Below are 22,615 nucleotides of genomic sequence, written 5' to 3' on the forward strand. Positions count from 1 at the left end.
AAATGTTGTTTCCTTAGAAGTTGCTATAAACAGATATTCAGCTTTGTTGCATACGTATTTTTAAACTATGCAAGCATGTGCAGTTAAACATAAAGTATATTCATTTGGATATTTTGCTTCAAGAGGTCTAGTTGCAGAAGGTAGGGGAAAAAAGGCATCACAGCACATTTAGTGATTCATAATGTATTTACTGTAGTATTGGCAAAAATGGAGAAAACTCTTGTGAGAAACTGCGATACACGTAGTAGGAAGGGTTTTCAATGTGGAAGGTAACGGGATTAAACAGAAAAAAATTATTTTGTAAGCCAGGTTTTCTGACAAGAGAGTAGCTTTCATTCCAGTTATATTACACCCTGAATCTTTATCACTTCTGTCAATAGCCATCAACATTTTATCAACCAAATGCTTGCATTAGGTACAAGTATTCATGTGTCGTCTTTTCTGCTTGCATCCACATTGTAGTAAACTACTGAGCATTAACTGGTCCTACCATCTGTGTTTGATTTTTATGATTTCTTTTTCTGTTCTGTGGTAGTTAGCTTATCCCAGCCTCGTTGCTGATGCCATTACATGTTGCTGCCACCTCAGAATTGTGGCTCCAGGGTTTGAACAGCAAGTTGGGAACCAAGGCAGCTGAAATGCTGCTAATTCAGGCTATTTAATGATGCAGAGGTGGTAACAGATCGAAAACCACTACTCTCTTCCAGAATGACCACAGACTCTTGGGAGATGTGTCAAATAAACTGTGTAGGACAGAAGCATATTATTAAAAAGCTTGGGACAAATCAGGGATACAAATTCAGCAGTGGTAACATAGGATTTTTGAATAAAATTAGAAAGGAGATACAAGAGTTTCCTTGTGTATTGTCCTTTAGAATCCATTGCAGGAACATCAGGAGCAGCAAAGCTACCTTATTCAGGAAACAGATCCTCATCTGTCATAAATCACTATTCAAGCATCAAAATTTTGGTTCAGTTGAGGGTCTAGTTACTTGGTTTCGCTTATGTCTTGTAAGACTTCTCTGATGACAGATTGCATATTTGCTCCAGGAGGTAGAAAATATGTTTAGTTCCTCTGCTTTCTCCTCCATTATTAGAATGATGAAAAAAAGTTACAGCTGACATTTCCAAAGGAGTCTGAAGCAATAATATAGCTTTTTCCTTTTTTTTTTTTTTTTTTTCAATTGAAGGGAGTACTTATTTCCATAACCTCCACTGAAAATGCCAGTCTTAATGCATCAGCTATGTCAGAGAAAGTATTTATTTATTCGCTGTACTACTGATGTCAATAACCAGTATTTTCTTGGAATGCCTCTGAAGATGCTACAGTAGAAAAGTCTAGCAAAATTGTCTGGAAAGTCTGAAAAGTGAAAACTATAAGCTTTCCACAAAGGGAAGTTTTATCATTCACTAGGCAGAAATTAGTATTTTTGCATAAATGAATGTAACTTGCAAAAGCAATAAGAACAAAATAGCCCAGACATAACTATGTGCTTCAAAACCTTCTAATTAAAGATAACACAAGCATAAAAATAAAAGAGTGTATAGAAAACTGCATCATAGTACAACATTGGAAATGTTTGGCATCTGGTAGGAAAATAAACACCAGCTTCAACTCAGTTCTAAAAGAAACCTACAATGTGCTATCTACTGAGTGGGAAATATTGCAGGAAAACATTGTGGATGATAAAAAAATAATAGAAGTTAGAAGTAGTAGAAGTTTGGGCTGTCAGGTACCAGTGATGAAAAAGTTATATCAAGATCAGACCATGAAATGCGAATGAAATATTGTTCCTGATTTCAAGAATCAGTAAGAATGTGTTAGCTGCCATTTGCAAGAGGAAAAGCAACAAACTTTCTAGTAGGACAGAGAGGTCCACTCAGAGTCCACTCAGACCGGGAATTCTAAATAAAAGACAATTCTTCATTTTAATTTGTTTATTTATGGAGAATCAGTTACCTAATTGGACAATAATTCAATTATAAGGCAGTGTCCATGCTAGGAGGATAAAAAACCTATAAGACACATGAATGAAATACTCCTTTGAATATTTCTTGTTTGTATCTTATTAAACCAACACTGAAGTGTATTATTACAGTCCATGTCAAAAATATGAAATACAAAGCGTCTAGACAAGCTTTGGGAGCATGGATATGTACTTCTTTTGCATAGCATCGTGTCTGTAACAGAATTCAATGTTTAAAGCATTCACAGTTACGGTGTCACATGTGACATGCCTTAGAGAGTTATTCTCTGGCTAATAACATTAATTTTCATTCAATGTAAGCCAAGTACCTTATTAGTGCCATTAATTATAATTCATATGAGAGCAGATGAAATAATTTTACAGTCTAAAAATAGAAAAAGAAATTATGAATGAAAGAATGAATGAATGCAATATTATCCTTTTATTTCTTCATCTCTTCTTCTCTTTCTTCACTCCTGATTGAGCATAGGAAGAGAAAGGGACATATTCAGAAATTGTTTTTGATGTAAATTGCATTACGCTAATTTAATCCAAAACAGATCACTGCAAAGACTTTTGGAGCCCCCTGTAGACTTGCATGCAATGTGTATGAAGGCACACTAATTCAACACCACTTTTCCAAACGGCTGTTTATTGTTCTGTTAACAGTAGGAAAACTACATATCTGTTCTTGATCCATTGTGGAACAACCACAACTGAATGGCTTAAGTGTAAGTCTCAGAAGTTGTAGTCTGGCACAAGCTTGGTAACTGAAGAGTGGGGGCCTTGTCTGGATACCTTTATTATGTGAATGCCCTGCAGGCTGAACAAAAAAACTTAACTACCTCTCTGCCATGATCTTTTGACCTGCCTTTAGGTCAAGTTTAGATCAATATTACTTTCATTAGATTATCATTAATTAGAAGAAAATAAATGGAAATTCCCAGTGCATCTTACATGTAGCTTCTGAGAAATCTTAAAAGGTTTGGTAGACTTACATATGAAGAGATTAGCTCTGTATCTTCCCAGTACAATAGGGATATGGAGCTAATGGATAGTGTCCAGTAAACGGTCATGAAGATGATTAAAGGACTGGAGCACCACTCCTATGAAAAAAGGCTGAGACAGATGGGACTAGAGCTCTGTTTGTTATGGAGCAGGCTGAGAGAGGATGTTATTAATGTATATAAATACCTGAAGGGAAGGTGCAAAGAGGATGAGGCCAGGCTCTTCTCATTGGTGTCCAGTGACAGGACCGGAGACAGTGGGCATAAACTGAAAGACAGGAGGTTCCCTCCAAACATCAGGAAAAACTTTTATTCTGAGGGTGACCAAGCACTGGCAGAGGTTACCCAGGGAAGTGATAGAATCTCCCTTCTTGGAGATATTCAAAAGACATGTGGACATGGTCATGGGCTCCAAGTGGCTTTGCTTGAGCAGGGGGAGTTGGATGAGGTGACTTCCAGAGGTCCCTTCCAACCTCAGCCATTCTGTGATCCTGTGAGATGCTGAAGAAAAGAAAAAAGTTATCCACCAAAGTCAGGTCATATTTTGAAACAAAATCAGATATACCCTTTAAAATCAGTCTAGAGGAATCAAGGAACTCTTCACTGAAGCAAACAGAAGCAAGATATTCTCATGATACTCTCCTCATTGAGAGGAGAGTATACTCTACTTCATTGAGAAAGGCCAGGTAGCGTACAATCCAGCAGGACTAACTAAAAATTAGACCACTTTTTAGGCTATTTTTCTTTGCTTCAGCTGTTATCATGATTAAGAAATGTCTATAAGCATGTATCTTCACATGGCATTTTCAAAGAGGAAGGGAAGAGCAAAAGCTCCCCCAAGTCAACTCCAGACCTTTGTGGAAACACATAGTTTACTTGTTCCATAATTAGATTTCCCAGTGTTGTAAAATAGATTATGTCAACACATATGTGCATGATCATGCTGTGGCTGTAATTTCTATAGTGCCTACATGTGAGATAATAAAAACTAAATGTTTATATTCCTCTTATTGGATGAATGTATGCATGTTTAAATAGATAACATGCAATGTATATGTGTTGATCATGTCCTCTACTTTTAACTTTCATTCAACTCTGGAGTGATGTGAATCAAGAATCTAGGTGGAAAACATTCAAATTTAATATAAACCATTTTCATTGACCCCTGTGCCTTTTTATCTGTTTTGTTAATAGATGTACCACTGCTTTAGTAATAGATGAAAATAATGTTTTCAGAAAGAAAATGAAAGCTGCCTTTTGGAAAACTGTAGAATACTTAGGAGCTAGAAAACTGAAATATGCCCACAAGACTTTTAGTAAAATTCTGTGAAGGTGTGATAGTCTAAAGCATTCACAAACCAAAAAGAAGTGTCTAAGTGTTACAGCCAAAGAATTCTTGATGTTCTGAAGCATGTTAAATTCCCCCAGTTTTTCACTTTTTATATGCCTTCATAATAACATCTGTCTTCTGTTTCTTAGTAAAAACATTTATTTTCTCATTTTAAAATAATTAGTTTAAACTTACAAGCCTATGAGCTCTTAAACTTGACTTATTACTTTCAATTAAAAAGTAATTAAAATATAATATTAATATTTATTTCAAGTTATTTTGCCCTTAGATTGTATTCCTAGATTTTTTTCTTCATTTTTGACATTCTTTCCTGTATTAAGCAGTAACTTTTCTTCTTTTGGAATACAGCATAATTAAATCTATGTCATTTCTTTTACCTAGTATTGTTAGTAGCTATCATTGTGAATTCTTACTTCTTTATTTGACTTTACAGTGTTTGTATGCTTTCAACGTCTATTTAGAATCCTACTCTATTAGAATCAATCCAAAAATGTACTACGAATCTTCTAAGAATTCTGAGTTATGCTAAAAATCAAAATGGTCATTAATAATATGAAAGGAAAATTTAAAAAAATCCTGTTGCTTTGAGAAAAAATGGATGAGCTATCCTATCTTTTTTCCAGAAAAAAATCTGCTGTGCAGAGATAAACCTAATTTACCATGCCTTTTCACCTGATGTAGTCATTTGTAACTGTACAAAGTCAGTTTAAAAGATAAGCAAAGCAGAATGATGCCACATTATCGGAAGTGGTAGATAATCAGGCTCAGATTGTTTTATCCAGCTATTATGAATATGACATAAATTTAGCAGAGCCTGAAAACTTAGAGGTGGAACTAAAAATCTGCAGAGTGATGCCTGATGCTAATGGTGCATTCCGTGACCTTGCTTTCCTGAATTTATGCTGGTATATGTCTCAAGTCTACAAGGCTGATTTTTAAGCTGTTTTTGTTATCATGAACGATGTTCAGCCAGCATCTCTAAGGAAGAAGCTTTTCAGCAGATACAGGTACTCTGTGACTAGAACAGCGTTTTCCCACCTTGTTCTGCCATCCTGCTCTTACAGTAACATTAAGAGACTTTTTCTTCAGCTAAGACAGTAGTTAAGCTCTTGAAGCACATTCATTTTTTATGTCAGATCTGGGAAAATTGTCAATAAGGGTGCAGATTAAAGACATTTGTGGTTCTGCCTTTTATGGTGTGGATGCTGTCCAGTTACAATCTGGGCTAAAACCCAAACTCATTTCATATGTCACTAAGCAGCAATGACTTTCAGTCACCACTGAACAGCACTGAATCTAAGAGGTGACTAAATGATGAAAGACTTCCATTTCCACCATGATAAGCCTCCTGAGCTACCTAAATCCTCTTTAAGTACAGTTTCCTTTTTCTATATTACATCTTTGTACACAGAAAAGCTCCTTCTTAGAACATTATTTACAAGATTACAAAGCACATCTTAAGCAGCCATTCCTATAGTATTTTTTAATCAGTCACATTTAAATAATCTGTTAGTAATGCATGCTCCATGATGGAAAACTTCAGTGTAATGCACCTTGTGGTAGCAGTGCTGTGTTGTTCAAAACTTGCTGCCAGCTACTAAAGAGATTTCATTTGCATCTAATATTGCAGTAGTTAAATTGTCACCACAGCATGTGTTAGTGCATTATGCATTTACTTTACAAAAATGTAATCATAAAACTTTCAAAATTTTAAAGGCTTTCTATTAGTTATCAACCTTTGAAAATACAAAAACAGTGAAATTACATCCAACATTGTGATCAAAGTACTCTAATCAGTGAAAAAAATAGCATTGCTCCTGAGACAAGCTAATTTCCATTAATAGGAGAAAGCTCAAAGCTTGTCTTAGATAAGCTAGAGATAAGGGAATCCCAACAACTCTCAAAGCCACTAGGACAGGAAGTTCTGTAATGAAATGTGCTACCAACCTTTTGTCTTTTGTTTCTTGCTTAAGGTGGGTGGGCAAAGTCATTACCAGTGAGATTAAGAACACAATGAAGATTTAAGCCAAAACTGACCTGCAGAAATACAGTGATCTCTACGTATACTTGGAGTAAGATTGCAGTGAGAAAAATGAATGCGACTTAACTTTATCCAAATTATATATAATCTCCAAGATACAGACTGGGAAAGCAGTTTAAAGGAAGTTACTAAAGATTCTGCTGGTGGAATGCCTCTGCATAGCAACCTTTTTAGCACAGATACTGTGAAACTGTCAAGAGGAATTGCATTCACCCTGGCGCAAGGATGTTCTACAGGAACTTAGTAAGTCAGTCTCCCAGAGCAAGGGATCACGGTGGCAGAGAGAGAAATGATTTATACCTCCCTTTGCTAACTTTGACAAAGGTGTCCCTGTTGTGAACCTGAAGCTTTCAGTAATGGCTTATGAACATGATTTTGCAATCATTTTACTTCAACACTTGGACACTGAAAGCAATATCTGTCTAGGTATTTACAGAGCTTGTAATCGTGGTTTTAATAAAAGATGCAACTGAGCTGGTAATTGGAGGATGTTGCTGGTAGAAGTTACATCTCTATGAAAGAAGCCTAAACGTGAAACCAAGAGGAGAAGAAACTAAAGATGTTAAGGATGTTTAATCTGGGCATTTAAACCTTTCCACCCACACCCCTTCCTTGTACCTTCAGATAGTTTTGTGGTGGATTCCCCAGTACCTGAATATAACTCATACAGTCCTCGAATAATTATGCATTCATATAAACACTCAGGAGGCACAAGTGAACGTTGTAAGGCTATGAAGTCAAGTACTCAAAGATAGGAAAAATCAATCTTCCTATTCTCGTCTCTTACGGTACAATTTTTAAGCATATGTTTACATGTCATTTCTTTTCCCGTTGGAACCCAGTCTTCTTATCACAGTGTGCCTTCTTAATGAGCAACTACTCAACAGTAGGTGTATTTCTCATTGTTAAATATGAATTCTCGTGTTTTATTTAGCATGCACTATTGAACTTCTGTTTTGAAGAAAGATTTCTTTGACATCTCTCATCTTTTCAGTGGCATTGCTTTGCTAGAGTATGTAACGGCTTCACAAATAAGGATTTTCACAAAGTCTTTGTAAGATAGGGGGATCTCATTAACCTGTTTCCCAGAAGAAAAGCTGAGGCACAAAGATGATGTTCAGATTTACCTACTGAGGTATAGGTTATATCTTTACCTACAGTCACCTAATTCAACTCTGGATCTGAAGTAAGGCATTAGGACTTCAATTTAACTGGCATGGGAATTGGAAAGAGGGGGAAGCAAGACATTTAACCTTCCAGGTGGTGATCCCTGTTGGATGTGGGAAATGGTTAGAATGTGCATCTGGGCTCAGGAACTCAGATTTTCTTCTCATCATGGGTATTAAGTGTTAGATTTTAAAGATAATTAAATATTCTCACAAACATATGAACTATGATGATATGGAGAGTTTTTGCGATGATTCAGGAAATGTCTTCCAGCTTTTTACCTTTTATTCGTAGCTGGCTGCATCCCATTAGCTGTAGAAAAAAACCTGAAACTGGCCATGTGCATTTCAGTCTCAGTGGTAACACTGAGAATCCTGGAGGTTCTTTTAAAATCATCCCTACTGTTTCTTGGAGAGAGACATGAAACTCTTTCATGCTTCTTTTGAAATGTATCTTAATTATTTTAAAACCATATTGTTAAAAATAGAGGGGAACTCATTCTCAGTGGAAACAAAAATCATACAATAAAGCTTATGACAATATCGATTCTGTGTTTTAAACTATTGTTCATTGGCAGCTGGTTTCAATTAGTGAATTGCCATTTCAAACTGCTGAATCACAAGGCTCAAATTCCAGGTAGTAATAAGCTCTTATTGATGAGGTTGATAGAACTGAATTTTATTGACTATGGCTTTTTTTGTTTCAATGGTACATCTGACTGCTAAAGCAACCACACTATAGGATCGGCAGGCTGGTAATGCTACCAAAGATAATTATTTTTCCAGAAACCAGTTGTGTATTTTGCATTACAGAAAGCTTTTGTCACTTTCTGTATAATAGTGCAATATAATAATGAGATAAATAATGGAATTTTTAAGGTTAGGGAAAGCAATAGAGTAATGATGCTGTGACTAGTTAAAGGCAGAGTGATAAACTGATACCTTTACTCTTTTTAGCTTTTTCTGTCACTGCTTGATTGTAAAATAAGGAATTATGGTTCAATTTAGGGTGTTGTTTAAGAAAATCTGATACTGAATCTTTATGATGCTTTCCTACCTGTTATTTTTTAATCTTATTGTTTGGGTTGGTTGTTTTGGTTTTTTTTCCTCTCAGATTTCATTTATTGTACTGAGGGTATTTTCCGCTATTTTGAATGCTTTATTTTCTTTTTGCTTTCTCTTTTGGCTTAGTTCTTTTATTCTGTAAACACACTTTTATCTTTAAAACATTCCTTCTCCCTACCCACCCATGGAAATTTCTTTATAACACTTCCTCACAAAGATCATGTTGTAGTACCCTGAGAACACCCAACAGATTTTATGTTACAGTAGAAAGCTCAATATCCAAAGGAACACCTGACCCCCAAGGGCTGAGCTGTTTGCTTGAGATGATGAAAGAGAGAGTCCAGGATAATCAAATACCCAGCACGAAATTGTATTCCACAGCTTCGGTGGATCTTTCGTTTTACTGCTACCACAAGAGGGAAGGCAGAGCACCCTTCCTTCCCTTTCCTCTTTTTTCCTACTCAGCTTCAGGGAAAGCAGAAGAGGAGAAAGAGGAGAAGCATCTTCCTTTTTCAGCAAGCGCCTTTTTAGCAAACTACTAGATGGAGTCATCTATAACATCACACTTAGTTTGCCTAAAATGATGTGTGATTAACTTGGCCCTTAAGTACTACAGTTTACATGGTTTTAAAGTACTCCTGCCATTTCTGTGTTATGAAGATAAAAGATTTAGGTTCTTCAGGCTCTTGTATTTTAGTGGATGAAATATCTGTGGGTCAGAAATTGCTTTTACTTCCATTTCTGAATCAGACTGAATTTAAAAACAAAGCAGGCGAACAAGAAATAATACAAATGTAAATGTGCTTTAGTTTTAAAGAAGTCAATTGCCTGGATCAGAAAAGGAATATGAACTTTGTCTTCCTACAAACCCAAAGATAACTTAATGCCAGATGTTTGAAATAAATGAGAAACACAGGAGATCTCAACATTTCTAGCAAAGTCATGGATGATACTATTTTTGGCAGTGTGAAAGGTAGAGCTGTGTGCATAGTATATGACTGTGTGAAAAGTATCAAAGTACTTCTAATCCTGAGTACACTTGATTTTGGCACCACAAAACAGCAAAGCATGCATTAAGCAAGTAATAAATAAGTTTTTTTCTGTATTTACAATTCAAACAGATGCAGTTTTTCTGTTCAATTTGGTGCATAGAAAATTGGACATGACCCAGCAATGTACGCTTGCACCCTGAAAGCTAATTGTGCCCCTGGGCTGCATCAAAAGAAGCGTGACCAGCAGGTTGAGGGAGGTGATTTGTCACTCTCTACTCCACCCTGGTGAGGCCTTACCTGGAGTACTGCGTCCAGCTCTGTGGTCCCCAGTACAGGAAGGGCATGGACCTTCTCAAGTGGGTCCACAGGAGGGCCATGAAAATGATCAGAGGGCTGGAACACCTCTCCTCTGAAGAAAGGCTGAGAGAGTTGGAGTTGTTCAGCCTGGAGAAGAGAAGGCTCTGGGGAAAACCTTATTGTGGCCTTTCAGTATATAAAGGGGGCTGATAAGAAAGAGAGAGAGAGACTTGTTACCGGGGCCTGTATTGACAGAACAAATGGCAATAATTTTAAACAGCAAAAGGTTAGGTTTAGATTGGGCATAAGGAAGAAATTGTTTACAATGAAGGTGATGAGACACTGGACCAGATTTCTCAGAGAAGTTCTGGATGCCCTGTCATTGGCGGTGTTCAAGGCAAAGTTGGACGGTGCTTTGAGCCTGTGCTTTGTTTGTAAAACTGTTTTTTACATAATTGAGCTACTTCAGTGGCAGCCAGGAAATTGATTTTAACAAAATGTTTGTGGGAGGTCTGTTACCATCTCTGAAGATGAGACTTCTTTCCCTTTTGGTAGATTTTTCTCTTTCCCTAGATGTCAAAAGAGATCTTGGCCCATTTGGTAGTATACATATAGAAATACGTTTGTGATACGGTGGTCCAAAACCAGAGCCTTAGTGCCAAGTTCCTCTCTTGCATATTGATATGAACAGTCCCACTGACCTAAGTAATCAGGATAATGTTAATGTATTTCCATATCTGTGATACTAGTTTTATCTTCCTTTGAATAACTTTTTGCCTTCCTGATGTGAGATACACTTTCATCTAAGAGTCAAATTTGTTTTATTTGTCTCTTTTTTTTTTGTCAGCTCCTCATATGCCACAGCAGACTTTTGTTTTTTTCTTTTCCTTTGCTAGTTCTTCCCAATGCATTGTCACAGGAGATCACGCTGTGTTTTTTCTCTCTATTTGGCTGCATTTCATTACTTGGAATCTCCTACAATGATCAGTCCCTAATGATAATAGCCTATTGGAACATCGTTATTTAAGCAGTTCTGGAAAGACTAGGTTTTAACAAGGAGGAACAAAAGTGTCATATAACTGAGATAAAAAGAGTAATATCAATTTGACATACTTTAATGTTACACCTCCTTTTGGAAGCTCTCTCTTTTTAGATGAGCTAACAGAAATATTTTATTTAATTTAAACTTTCCTTTTATATATAAATATTTCTCAGTTCCATGCAAATAATGTATTAGTTATTCTTCCCTAAGAGCTGAAGAAGGTGTCTTCCTAAATCCAAAGAGAAAGTAGCAATATGGAAGTGTTTCGAGTTGGCAGATACCCAAGTCCCTCAAAGTACTTTTGTTTTTTAAAAATATACTTTTTTTAGCATTTTGGTTGGAAAGCGGTTCCTCAACTAAGAAAGATGATAGATAACCTGGTAAATGTCTTCTTTTTAACCATGCTGAGATAGGTCTTCTGTTTGCATAGGATAACTATACTGAAGTCAGTAGAACTGAGCTGACTTGAAGTCAACACCTGTATGAAAAGGTTGTGATTCTTAAAAAAAAAATGGCATCACAGTCTTAAAAACATCTGTATTTTCTATTGATTTAGTTTTAATTAAAATGAAAAATATATTTTTAAAAGTGAAAAACATGTAATAGAATTGTATACTTAATTTCAAAGTGTAACCATAATGTCAGAAAGATAGTAAATAAATGGTCCACATTTCTAATATGTTCAGGACAGTGCTATGTGGCTAGCAAGAGCTGGCAAAGCATAGGAGGAAAGGAGAGGTGGCTGCCAAAAGCTTGCAGGCAGGGAGCAACACCATACGAGTGTCAAATGCCCATTAGCAGGAAAGTAGAGGGAAAACCAAAGCCAAAGGTGAGGATGATGTCTGTGCAGCTGACAATGGGCTGAAATGCCTCATCTTTCTCAATTCCTGACTGTGATCTGAGTTTCCAACATTGAGAACAGAGTGAAATATAATGTAATTTCCTTTGTATCCACCACAGCACATCATACAGGACAAAGTTTGAGCATGCTGTTATGGGCAAAGTGCTGCTATGGTGGCTTTTCTACTAGTAGTATATTAACAAGGCACAAAATCGGCAGTTGTCCTTTAAAAAATTCCCTAAAACATTTACATGGGTCATATCTTAAATATTCTTGACAACTTAGAGCTGAGGTAGTCAGGCCCCATATCCCAGATTTCTCAGCCTATTCACATTTCAACTTTTGTGTGAATCTGCTGCAGTTCATCAACCAGTTATTGCAATAACCCCCGGGTGCTCCTCATAAGAAGTAGATGGCTGACTTAAAGAGAGCTTTGAGGACTTTCTTGGCAAAAAAAATACCAGAGAATAACATCACATTTGTCTCTCAGAATGTAAACTGGTTTTCTGATGTTACATTTAATTACTTCCCTTGTTCTATATTAAGGATTTTGTGGTTCTTTTTAAGTAGGAGGCACGGGTATAATAAACACACTATCAGGAAATGTATGCAAATGTTCTATCCTACTCTTGTCATATTTAATTGTTGAATCTTGATAGTGATACAGTTGCTGAGTATAGCTAGGCGTGTTTTTCCAGCACCTTTGAGAGCAGAAATATTTTTATTTTTGTGTACTTCTCTCTGCATGTGATGCTGAAACACCAGTCTTTTACAGAACTATTAATGTGAAATGTGGAGATTTCAAACCTTATCTCTTCAAGGATTTCTGTCTATATACAGCTTCTGTAGATTTGATGTTATAGGTTCAGATAGAACTAGTCCATTAAAAAAATACATTAATAGGGAAGGACTAACCCTATACTTGTTTCTGTATCCATAGGAATAGTGCTATTCCCATAAGAAAGAAATGTGCTGGTTGAGGCCTTCCAGTGGTTATTTGCCACCTGTGCTTTGGGGAGTTTACCTTGGCAATAACTTCTCTCTTGCCCAAATACTATCTATTTACAGTTAGATTATTTTATTCCTTGTATCTATGTTAATATTTCAGCTGATCTGTGGCATTGATATGATCCTTCCTCATCTCAAATTTAGCCTTCAGATTTATTCTAAAAAACTCATCTCACTCTGTTCCTTGTATGCAAAGCAGAGCCCTTCCAGAAATCTGTCCTGCCTTCACACAGGAAAGTCTCATAGGTCCATTTTTGTAACTTGCCATTTCAAACCAGATGACACATAGCATTCATATTGTTGAACCTCTGTAAACGCAGATTAATAGCTATATTAGTAATTTCACATCTCATATATTTGCTTTATTCATGAGTAAGAATTGCACAGCAAAGAAATAGGCCTGATGATCTCAGGGTCCTCCATGATCTCATTCCCCCATCAGTCTTGGGGACATCAAATACATCTTGGCCTATGCAGAGACCTCAAGTATTTCCAAACCAATTTAAAACAAGTGTGACAAATTTGTCCTTCCAGGCCTCAGACCAGAAAAAGGCAGGTTTTTGTTGTTGTTGTAAACATCTGCTGTGCTACTGAATAGTACTCTGAAACTTCAATAAAAGCACTTTCCAAATAGGGTAAGAGTGGTTTTTCAAGAGCACTCAGATGAATTAAAGAATCAAAGTCCCATTTCATAACCTAGTGAGCAATCTTCTGAGCTAGTCATCTATGATCAATGAGGATGACCTGAAAAATTCTTTGCTTTCCTTTCTGAAAGGATCCTCTGGAGTTTAAATCAGCATAGATACTGTCATAGCAAACACACATACATACCAGAAAAAAAAAAAAAAAAAAAAGTATAATAATTTGGGAAAATAGCTGAATCATAAATAAAGATTTGTGGTCTTCAATTTATTTTTTGCTTTTACTAAGTTCAGAATGTCATCTAGAGAAGACAGATTGGAGTTTACGTTCATTAGTGGAAAATTCCCTTGAGGACAATTTTCACAGTCAGGTTTGCTTTCTTATTGGTATAAACATGCCTGTACAGAGATTCATTCACAGCTAGCATTGTTTGGAGCTGGTGATTGTACAGTAGGCTTACTTAGGCACAAAAGTCACCTAGTTGCCCAAAAGCAATTAGAGAAGTAGGTGAATTAGCAAGTGTGCATGGTGATGTTCATGTCAAGGGGGAAAAAGAGGCACCTTGTTCTTTTAGGGTGAGTGAATGTACAGCTACTTTCATGTAAGGTTAGATCATGAGAAATGTTAATTTGATCTTGATAAAACTCTTCTTAACTTTATGGTATATATTTTGTAGAAAATTTTTAAAACCCACCCCTAAATTCAACAACGATTTAAAAGTTTGGCTGTCGAAAGACAACAAATGCTTAAGCTCTAGTATCAACCAATTTTATTACACTTCAAATTTTATTTAATAAAAGTTATAAAAAAGAAACAAGCACACTGACAAATATTTGATTTTTTCAGAAAAGTGCAGGAGTGCAGAAATGTGGGGTTGAATTACTTGCCCTGTTTTAAATTCTTCATAATTCTTTGTACTTTAATCTGGCAAAATGTTGGCATTATGCATTTGGATCTAATAGCATATACCTATGCAGTTTCAAATAGAGTCTGACATTAATACATTTATACCTTTGAGGATATAGCGAAGATTTTCTTTTATCACTTGGCAATTATTGAATCAACCACCATCAGCATATACTGGAATAATCAAATAGCTGAAGCCTTAACTTCACCTGACATTCTAATTAAAAAATGAACAGTATATTTCGGTTGTCATTACAGTTTTCCTAGGTCCTACCTAAAGAAATCCTTTCCAAAATTTGAACGAAAACATGGGAGACCTCAAAGTGGGGAACGAGACAGTTTCTCTTGCATTTTGTATCTCAGTTGTATGTGTGAAATGGCATCTTATTCTAAAATGTGTGCAGAATTAAGATGCAAATTTACCCAAAAAGTTATCACAGCTGTCATGCAAAATGAAAATGCAATGGACCCTCCTAAAATTGCATGACCATCTCTCATCTTTTAGCATTTTAAGCAGGCTAAAAATTAAGATTTACATTAGAAATACATAGCCTTATGTTCAACAGATGTAAGGTCTAAAAGTGAATTTCAAGCAATGCATTTATTAGATTATTTAAATACTAATAAGGAGATAGCCACTGAATAGTTATACTTTTGACCTTTAGTGTTCCATCGTAAGTGTTGTAGAAACAATGTAAATCTGAAGACCTTACCATCCTGCATTGTCTATATTGCACCTATACATACAGGTCTTTCGAACTTTCATAACCACATCTTAACTATGCTTTATCATCCACATATATTTATATATATATGTAAAGTATCATTCCAACTTTCATGTTTACAAAGTAGTTTGAACCCTATATGAATAAGAAAAATAAGAGATGTGGTACTCATCTCTAGGAAGAATTTTCTTATGCATAATTATAAGTCAAAATTTGGTTCATTTATTCATAGCTGCTAAGCAGTGCATACTTGATCTGCTGTGCACTATGATGAAAATTTATCCTGAGGGTCTGAAAGACACATTATACTTATAAGACTGTATAAACAGTCACAAGCCAATTACAAGTTCAAAATTACATGGCAATCCACACCCAAACAGAAAGCAAATTCTCAGTGATAGTTTACCTGACCCCACACCAAAATCACTTTGCCTTTCTCCAAGCCCTTACACTAATTTTACTTGTCTCCTCCTGAGTCTAGGGGAATCCAACAGAAAAGTGTTTGATGTTCTGCAGACTATCTGAACCTAACAACTACTGATTTGAATGGTAGTCATATGTAGTTAAATCTGGAGCAATTGCCTCACCTTACCTCTTTGTGGAAAGAATTCAGAATTTTGGGGGTCAAATTCATTCATCTTAAGATGGGTGAGCTGTGTATGAAAATGCTTCTTTTGCTTAATTGATTTTTAAAAATGTTTATAGTAACTATGTAACATGCAGAATTGTACACTGTTTGTAAATCCCACCGTCTGTGTATCTACAATACGCACAGGTGGAGCTTGATTGTGCTAGCACCAGAGTTTCAGTGTAGGATTCATCAATCCTACCATAATTTGAACTGCCAACAGTCTGAACTGTCCTCCAAGCTGGAGAGAGGCTGTCATCACACCAGCAGAGACAGGAAATCCACTTCAGACCGGCTCTGCTGTGGTCCCTTAGACTGAATGCCCATCAGTAGTGCAAGTGCCTTAGGTGCATTCCTGGAGTCCATCCTCAAGTTTAGTTTAATTTCAAAGAAACTAGGTCATGAAACACAAGACAGCTTTTCTATGCAAACAGAAATATTAATATATTAACTGTCTATGACTGGATTATTGTAAATATGCACTCCTGATCCAAATTAAAAGACTGATATATCAATAGATGTGCTTTTTCAGAAACCAGATGCTCCTTGTTTGACAGAATGCCCTGTTGACATTGAAAACCCCACTAACCTGTCACAGTAGGAACTCAACACATTTTAGACTCCAGCTCTGTAGTTTGGAGAAGACTTCACTATATGGGCTGCTTGCATAGCATAACTTTAGAAATAATGGTAGCATGGTAGGACTGATTCAAGACTTTCTGCTGAACCTACACTCCACTTTCTTCCTGCATGAGTCATTGTGAATTTTGTAATTAGTTATGCATTTCTTCTCTGGTCTAGTCAAACAGTTATACTAAGTAGTATTCACTCCAGTCTTTGAGGTTCATGTGCAAATGCTCCCCCTATGCAGAATCACTCATCTTCTTAGGTGGATGTGTTCTGGTGACTGGCTAGATAATGTGCCATAACATCAACCTATTGCTTCATCCCAGAATTTCCGCTTTCCAGTGGTTGTGTTCTAGCTCTGAATGTTAAATGAGTTGCATGCAGGGTTTATGTACTGTTAACCATATGTGCAGCCACTTCTTGTATTGCTGTCAATGGTTTTACTATTTTCCATCTTTACCTCAAGTGTTGTGCTCAATGACTAGGTCTGAAAGTGATAATTACTTCCCCACTGCAGAGAAAAACTGATTTACATATTTATCAAGGGGAAACTGTATGGCTCTGAGCATACCAGAGAAACATTTGCATATTTATAACCTGAAATGTGCAAAAGCTAAAATTAAGATAGAGATGTCTTGGTCTTAGTTACTAAGCTTGTTTTTATACAAAGGCTTTATTCAGTGGATTTTGTAATCAGATCACTGCATTCAAGAGTGAAGTACCTTTTTTCATCACATAAAATCGACATAGAGATTAAAATGATGGTTAGCTTGTGAATGATGGTGTGCAAAAGTTGCAACATAAAGTTTTCATAAGGTGAAGATCTTAACCTTTGAGCCCTGAAGAGATTATGAACTGTACAATTAACTTAATTAAACTCGTGTAGCGGGAAGAGGGTCCCAAGGGGTTTACTATGTAGTGTCCATATAGCTGGAGGGCATTGATATCTTTTCTGGGAGAAATATGAGCTTCCAGATACTTACGCCTGTAGGGTTAACATGTAGAAGTTTACGCATGTATTCAAAGCATTCCTGACAGGGAAAAACAAACAAACAAACAAACCCCCAAACCATCCAACACACCAAAACCAAAACATAGCTGCCTCTTCTAGGCAGATGTGTGATGGCTGATCTTCCTGGATCACTCTTTGTCCAATAATTGTCTCAATCTTACTGTAATCTTCTAGGTACAGCAAAGGCATATGAAAGTCTGCTAGCATGGGAAAATAATGTTACATTTACAGGAATTCCATTAATAATTAACTGGCTTGTCCTGTGACAGATCCTTAACTCTCCCTGAATCTTGTTGTTTCTTCTAATCTGGCAAACTACTTTAAAGTTTTCCTCGCAAATAGAGAGACTGTTTTGTCCTAATGCCTAGATTACAGAGGTATTCTGTATTCCAGAGCTTTTTATTCATAATTTCAGCAAGTCTCTAAATTATTTCAGATTAATACAAATAACATTTCTGTCCTATTGACTTCAAATGACAGTGAGCTAACTTATGCATCAAATGCATTTGTTCATATGCTTGATTACTAAACCTTTGAACAATGTTCCAAACCACTAACCGGTTTGTAAACACATTATTGTTCTTCAGTGTTTGTACCTTGTTTTCAAATGAATAGTCATTTGTTATAAACCCCCTGCCTTTATGTGGATGAGTACAGTAGGAGTTTTATATAGTTCAAAACTCCAGAAATTGTGTTCTGCATTAGACAGGCTGGTCTAGCTACCATTCGTGCTGTGTTAGAGAAGCTGAATAATGCCGTGGCACTCTCAGTTTCCTTCAAAAGAACAGAGTCAATTGCTCTTACCACTTTCACATGGCTATTACTCCATTGAAACTGGCATTTTCACTTTAAGAATGGAACAACTCTTTATAATTTAACACAGCTTGAAGCAAGAGTGGAGACCAGAGTGTAGAGAGCAGTCCTCAGAATACTTTGGAGGAAGCTTTACTTACATTTTGGAACATTTATGGACTGATTAAAACAGGTGGTATCATAATTCTGTCCTTAATCTGGTTTGTATCTTGAAAAATACAGATGAAAAAAAAGTGTCCAACTTTTGCTACAATGTTAGCCACCTACTTTGGGGTATACATTCCTAGCATGGCAATAGTAGGAGAAACTTGATACAAAATTCTAGTTGCTGAATAGCTTGAGAAATTATGCAGCTCTTGCAGTGTTAGATTGATTTTGCTGTCCAGAAATGTTGTCTTTCCAAATCTGTTCTGTTCAAATCAGAAAAAATGTAGACGATACCATCCACGAAGATCAGTGCAGCTGTGAATTTTTTAGAACATGGCTTTCAAGTGAATCTTTTCAGTCAAGAGTCCTTCCACTTTTATTATTTTCTACACTGGGGATAGCAAGCTATTGTTGCTTGAACAGAGCTACAGTTTTTCCAGTGTTTTAGATTGTGTCCTGCCGTTTCCTATTCTGTATAAACTCTTTACATCCAAAAGGTCCTTTAATATTTGTATTGCTTTCTACAACCAGAAGTGAGACTCAAAGGGGATACTACGCCAGCTGAAGCCCTGCTCTTGTCATTCAAGAGCACATGACATAAGATAACCTACCAATCATATTTTGTGGGTGTTTTACCCTCTTCTCTTTCTCAAACATTATTTATCTGCTCACCACACTCATTAAAGTCTGTTGCTCACGTAGTTGGATGTCCAGCACTTTGGGTAGGATTCATCTTACTATCCTTGATGTCTGGTATGAAGGCACTTAGTTTTGAGCTATTTGCCTGTCTTCTCTATTTTAGTCAAGAGGTAGAAAAGGCCTTTTAGCAGTTGTGATTCACCTTTTCCAAAGGCAGCTAAAATGGGTTAGGTGAAACTCCTTTTTCATTCACTGACATTGCCTGGGAATGTTTATACATCAATTTTAACTTAATTCTAAAGTCTCTGTTAAATCTACAGTAATAATAAGAGTGGAGGAGGTAGAGTAAAAAAGAAAGTAAATTGTTATAAGAAAACAGTAGTGAATATATTTTGCATACTTTGTAGTATTTTCTTCCAAAATTGCTATAATATAGCATGTGAAAAATATCTGCTAATAAAGAGCCACAATACATTCTTAGCATTTTTCTTCTGTATTGATTAGCATTTAGAAATGCAAATAAGTGAAAGTATTGCTTGTGTTAACAGTAGCCACATCATTCAAATGCACTTTAATGGGGCTTATCTGCTGGTAACACACACTTTATTGCTTATTTATAGTGTTCATTCTAGAAGGTGTCAGTGTTCAAGATTAAAATAGAAATGGAAGTTTTGTTTCATTTCTGTGAGTGCATTGTGTTTCTCATTCTCTCACAACAGTGTTATTTGAATTACCACTGTTAGTCTATCTGTACTGAAAAATGTTTTTGCTAAAATAAATTTTCATTTTAGCATTTGTTAATTAACCCTAATGCAGCCAATCTTCCTTGTGTTTAAAAATCAAAATGATGGAAATTGATGTTCTACCATTGAGTTTAACAAGCTCTGGATGAGACGACTTTGTATGCATTTTATTGGGGTGTTTTTTTCTGAAACAAGTAACATTTGAGTATCAGATTTTTATTTTTTTTTTTTTTTCCAGGCCAAATCAAGCTACACAACCTTGTTTTGGGGGGTGGGGAAAAGGACATCATAATTATAATTGCTTTATTTAATTATTTGTGATATAGCAAGACATTTTTTATTGCTTCTCATTTTTTCCCAAATTAATCAGGAAATGGAAATGGCCGTTATTGAATGATAGCAGATGTCTCTGATCACCAGAGATTATTTAATGTGATGTTTTGAGTGAGTGGAATTCTTGTTTTATTTTTATTTTGTTTTAGATACAGGATGAATTTGAAAATTCAGTTTCATGAAGGAAAACTGTGTCGGTAAAATAAAGCATTTGTGCATGTCATCGCACATATTTCTTTTTGTACTATTCCATTTATTATTATTATCACAGAATCATAAAATCATAGATTGATACTGGTTGGAAGGGAACTCTGGAAGTCATGTAGCTAAATATCCACATATAATGTCTTAATTTATATATATACTTCACTTTTTTATCATCATTGCTACCTTTCCAAGGGATATTATAATTACTTAGCAAGTGCATTCTCCAAACAGTCTCAGAAACGAATGGGAAATTGCCTCTTACTTTTCTGGCACTAAGTCCACCTGCTGTAGCAAGTGAATGGCTTGTCAGATGGAGCTGCATAATTTTCCCCCAACCCACCAACTTTTAAATGTCAACCTTTGTAGCAGATTATCCTCAGTTCTGTTGGGAAATTTCAACTCCCACAGGGTTTCAAAATTTACATAAACAAACTCTCTTACATTTCTTCTTTGCTCCTAGTTTAGAAACAAGACCAACAGGTATCACTTATTTAACTGCTGATGTTCCTTTATTCATGACCCAGTCATTTGAGCTGATGAGAAGTACAGTCAATCTTTTAACAACGCAGTTTTAGAATGTTATAACATGAAAAGACAAGTAGAAATAGTACAATAAGGCAACGTAACTACTTCATATCCAGAAAAAGAGCATAGCAACAGAAATGATGATCTGAAAATCATTAAAGAAGGCTCTGTATTTCAAAGTTCTTATCTCATCCCCTTTGACACAATAATTGGGCATCAGCTGATGAATTAATTCTTAGTGGACAGGTGAGCAAGTCAAAATTAACATTCAAATTGGACCATTCTTGGATGTTTAAGTAAAAAGAATAAAGATAAAATGGTTGTGAAGACAGCATTATCTTCATATGCTCTGAGATCCCTAAAGGACAAGGTTAAAACTCATTTGCAGGCTGATGTGAGGAAGTATATTCTTATACTTTGGTTGGTTTCCAGGACCAATCGTTTTAGGTTCCTAATCAGTATAAAATTCATTGGAGCAAGTTACAAAGAGTGGCTTCACTCTCTTTCATACAGAAACTCTTTAAAGAGTTCAGTCTAAATAGGTTTGAATGTGATTTATGTGCACTGTGAAGCTCTCCGCAGTGCCAAGATAGTGTGAGGAGCCCTTTGTGAGAACATAGCTTGAGCCCACGGTGCCTTGGAGTTTCAGAGAATATCCATGTGGATCCCCTTTTTAAATATGTGCATGTGTGTGTGTTTATTACCTTGCACATTTTGAGTTTAGTCAATGTATTTCTTATATGGTGAGAATTTAGGGACTAATTAATAGGTTTGATAATGAAACCATGTGGTCTCCAGAGACAATCCATACATTAACTTCCTCTTTTTTTTTTTTTCTTAGAATGTCTTATTCTAACACTCACACTGAGATTTTTGCCATGCTGCCTCTATAGGTTGCTAGGCAGCAAAGCTTTACCCCAAACTGTTAGCTCTATTCTGCGTGTTGAGACTCTTTCAGATATTCTCAGTTTAAATCTTCTTATTGAGGGGTTTCCTTGACTCAGAGCAACCACTTCCAAAGGTCACTGGCTCTCGGTGGATCAGCCCTTTTCTCTGATGTGCACAAATCTTCTCATTTTATGCTTCAAGAAACCCCACAGCAATTGAACCACAGTCCTGATTACAAGAAGCCTTGTGCAACTCTCCCCTACTGTATGGTGCATGGTGCCAATTGCTATGTATAATAATGTTTATATGGAAAACGATCTTGAAAAGGGATAATGACAAAAATATTTGTATGTGCCAAGGCTTATGAAAAAGTCACTTGAAGACATTAAATCTGTTATTTTTTCTCTCTCTTTTTCTTTTTTTTTTTTTTTAGGGCAGATTCTGGATATGCTGGAGAAATATAATCTGAGTAATAAAACTCTTGTATACTTTACATCTGACCAAGGGGCTCATGTTGAAGAAATCTCCAGTTCTGGTGAAGTCCATGGAGGATACAATGGCATATATAAAGGTGAACATTCTCTGATGATTTTTAAAAACTGTGTAAGAAACTATCGTCTCTTTGGTTGTGCTCCAAAACTGTAATGTGCTCTGTGGCCCAGGTCAAAACTCAATTCCTTAATAGTAAACTACTCATGGCTGTCATTCTAAATTCAAACACAGGCAGTAAATATAAGGTATTTACTTGTCAAATACAGCAGCTCAACTCGAGTTCATGCTCTGCCAGAGCTCTGTGGAGTTTTAACACTAGCAAATATGCTCTTGAACTGGGCAGAGATACAGGTTTGGAAGGATGTCAGTTCATAGTAATTTACTAAAATGGATGGATAGCAGAACAGAAAGGAAAAAAAGGTGGTTTGTGAGCCATCAGGAATCATAAATAGGAGCTAAATACCACAGGATGAGTGGGATCACATGAAGATAGGATATAGAGGAGATGGGA

General features: G+C 36.1%; 1 protein-coding gene across 1 annotated transcript in view; it reads left to right on the plus strand.

The window, feature by feature from the left end:
• STS (steroid sulfatase) overlaps positions 1-22,615 on the plus strand; it is a gene marked incomplete at both ends in the record, with an annotated part of 84,801 nt that overhangs the window by 21,313 nt on the left and 40,873 nt on the right. The window contains 1 exon segment of the mRNA XM_080340875.1: positions 22,046-22,183. Within this exon segment, the coding sequence (XP_080197001.1) occupies positions 22,046-22,183 (138 nt within the window).

The sequence above is a fragment of the Nesoenas mayeri genome (genome assembly GCF_963082525.1).
Source record: "Nesoenas mayeri genome assembly, chromosome: 1".
In the NCBI taxonomy this organism is placed as follows: Eukaryota; Metazoa; Chordata; class Aves; order Columbiformes; family Columbidae; genus Nesoenas; species Nesoenas mayeri.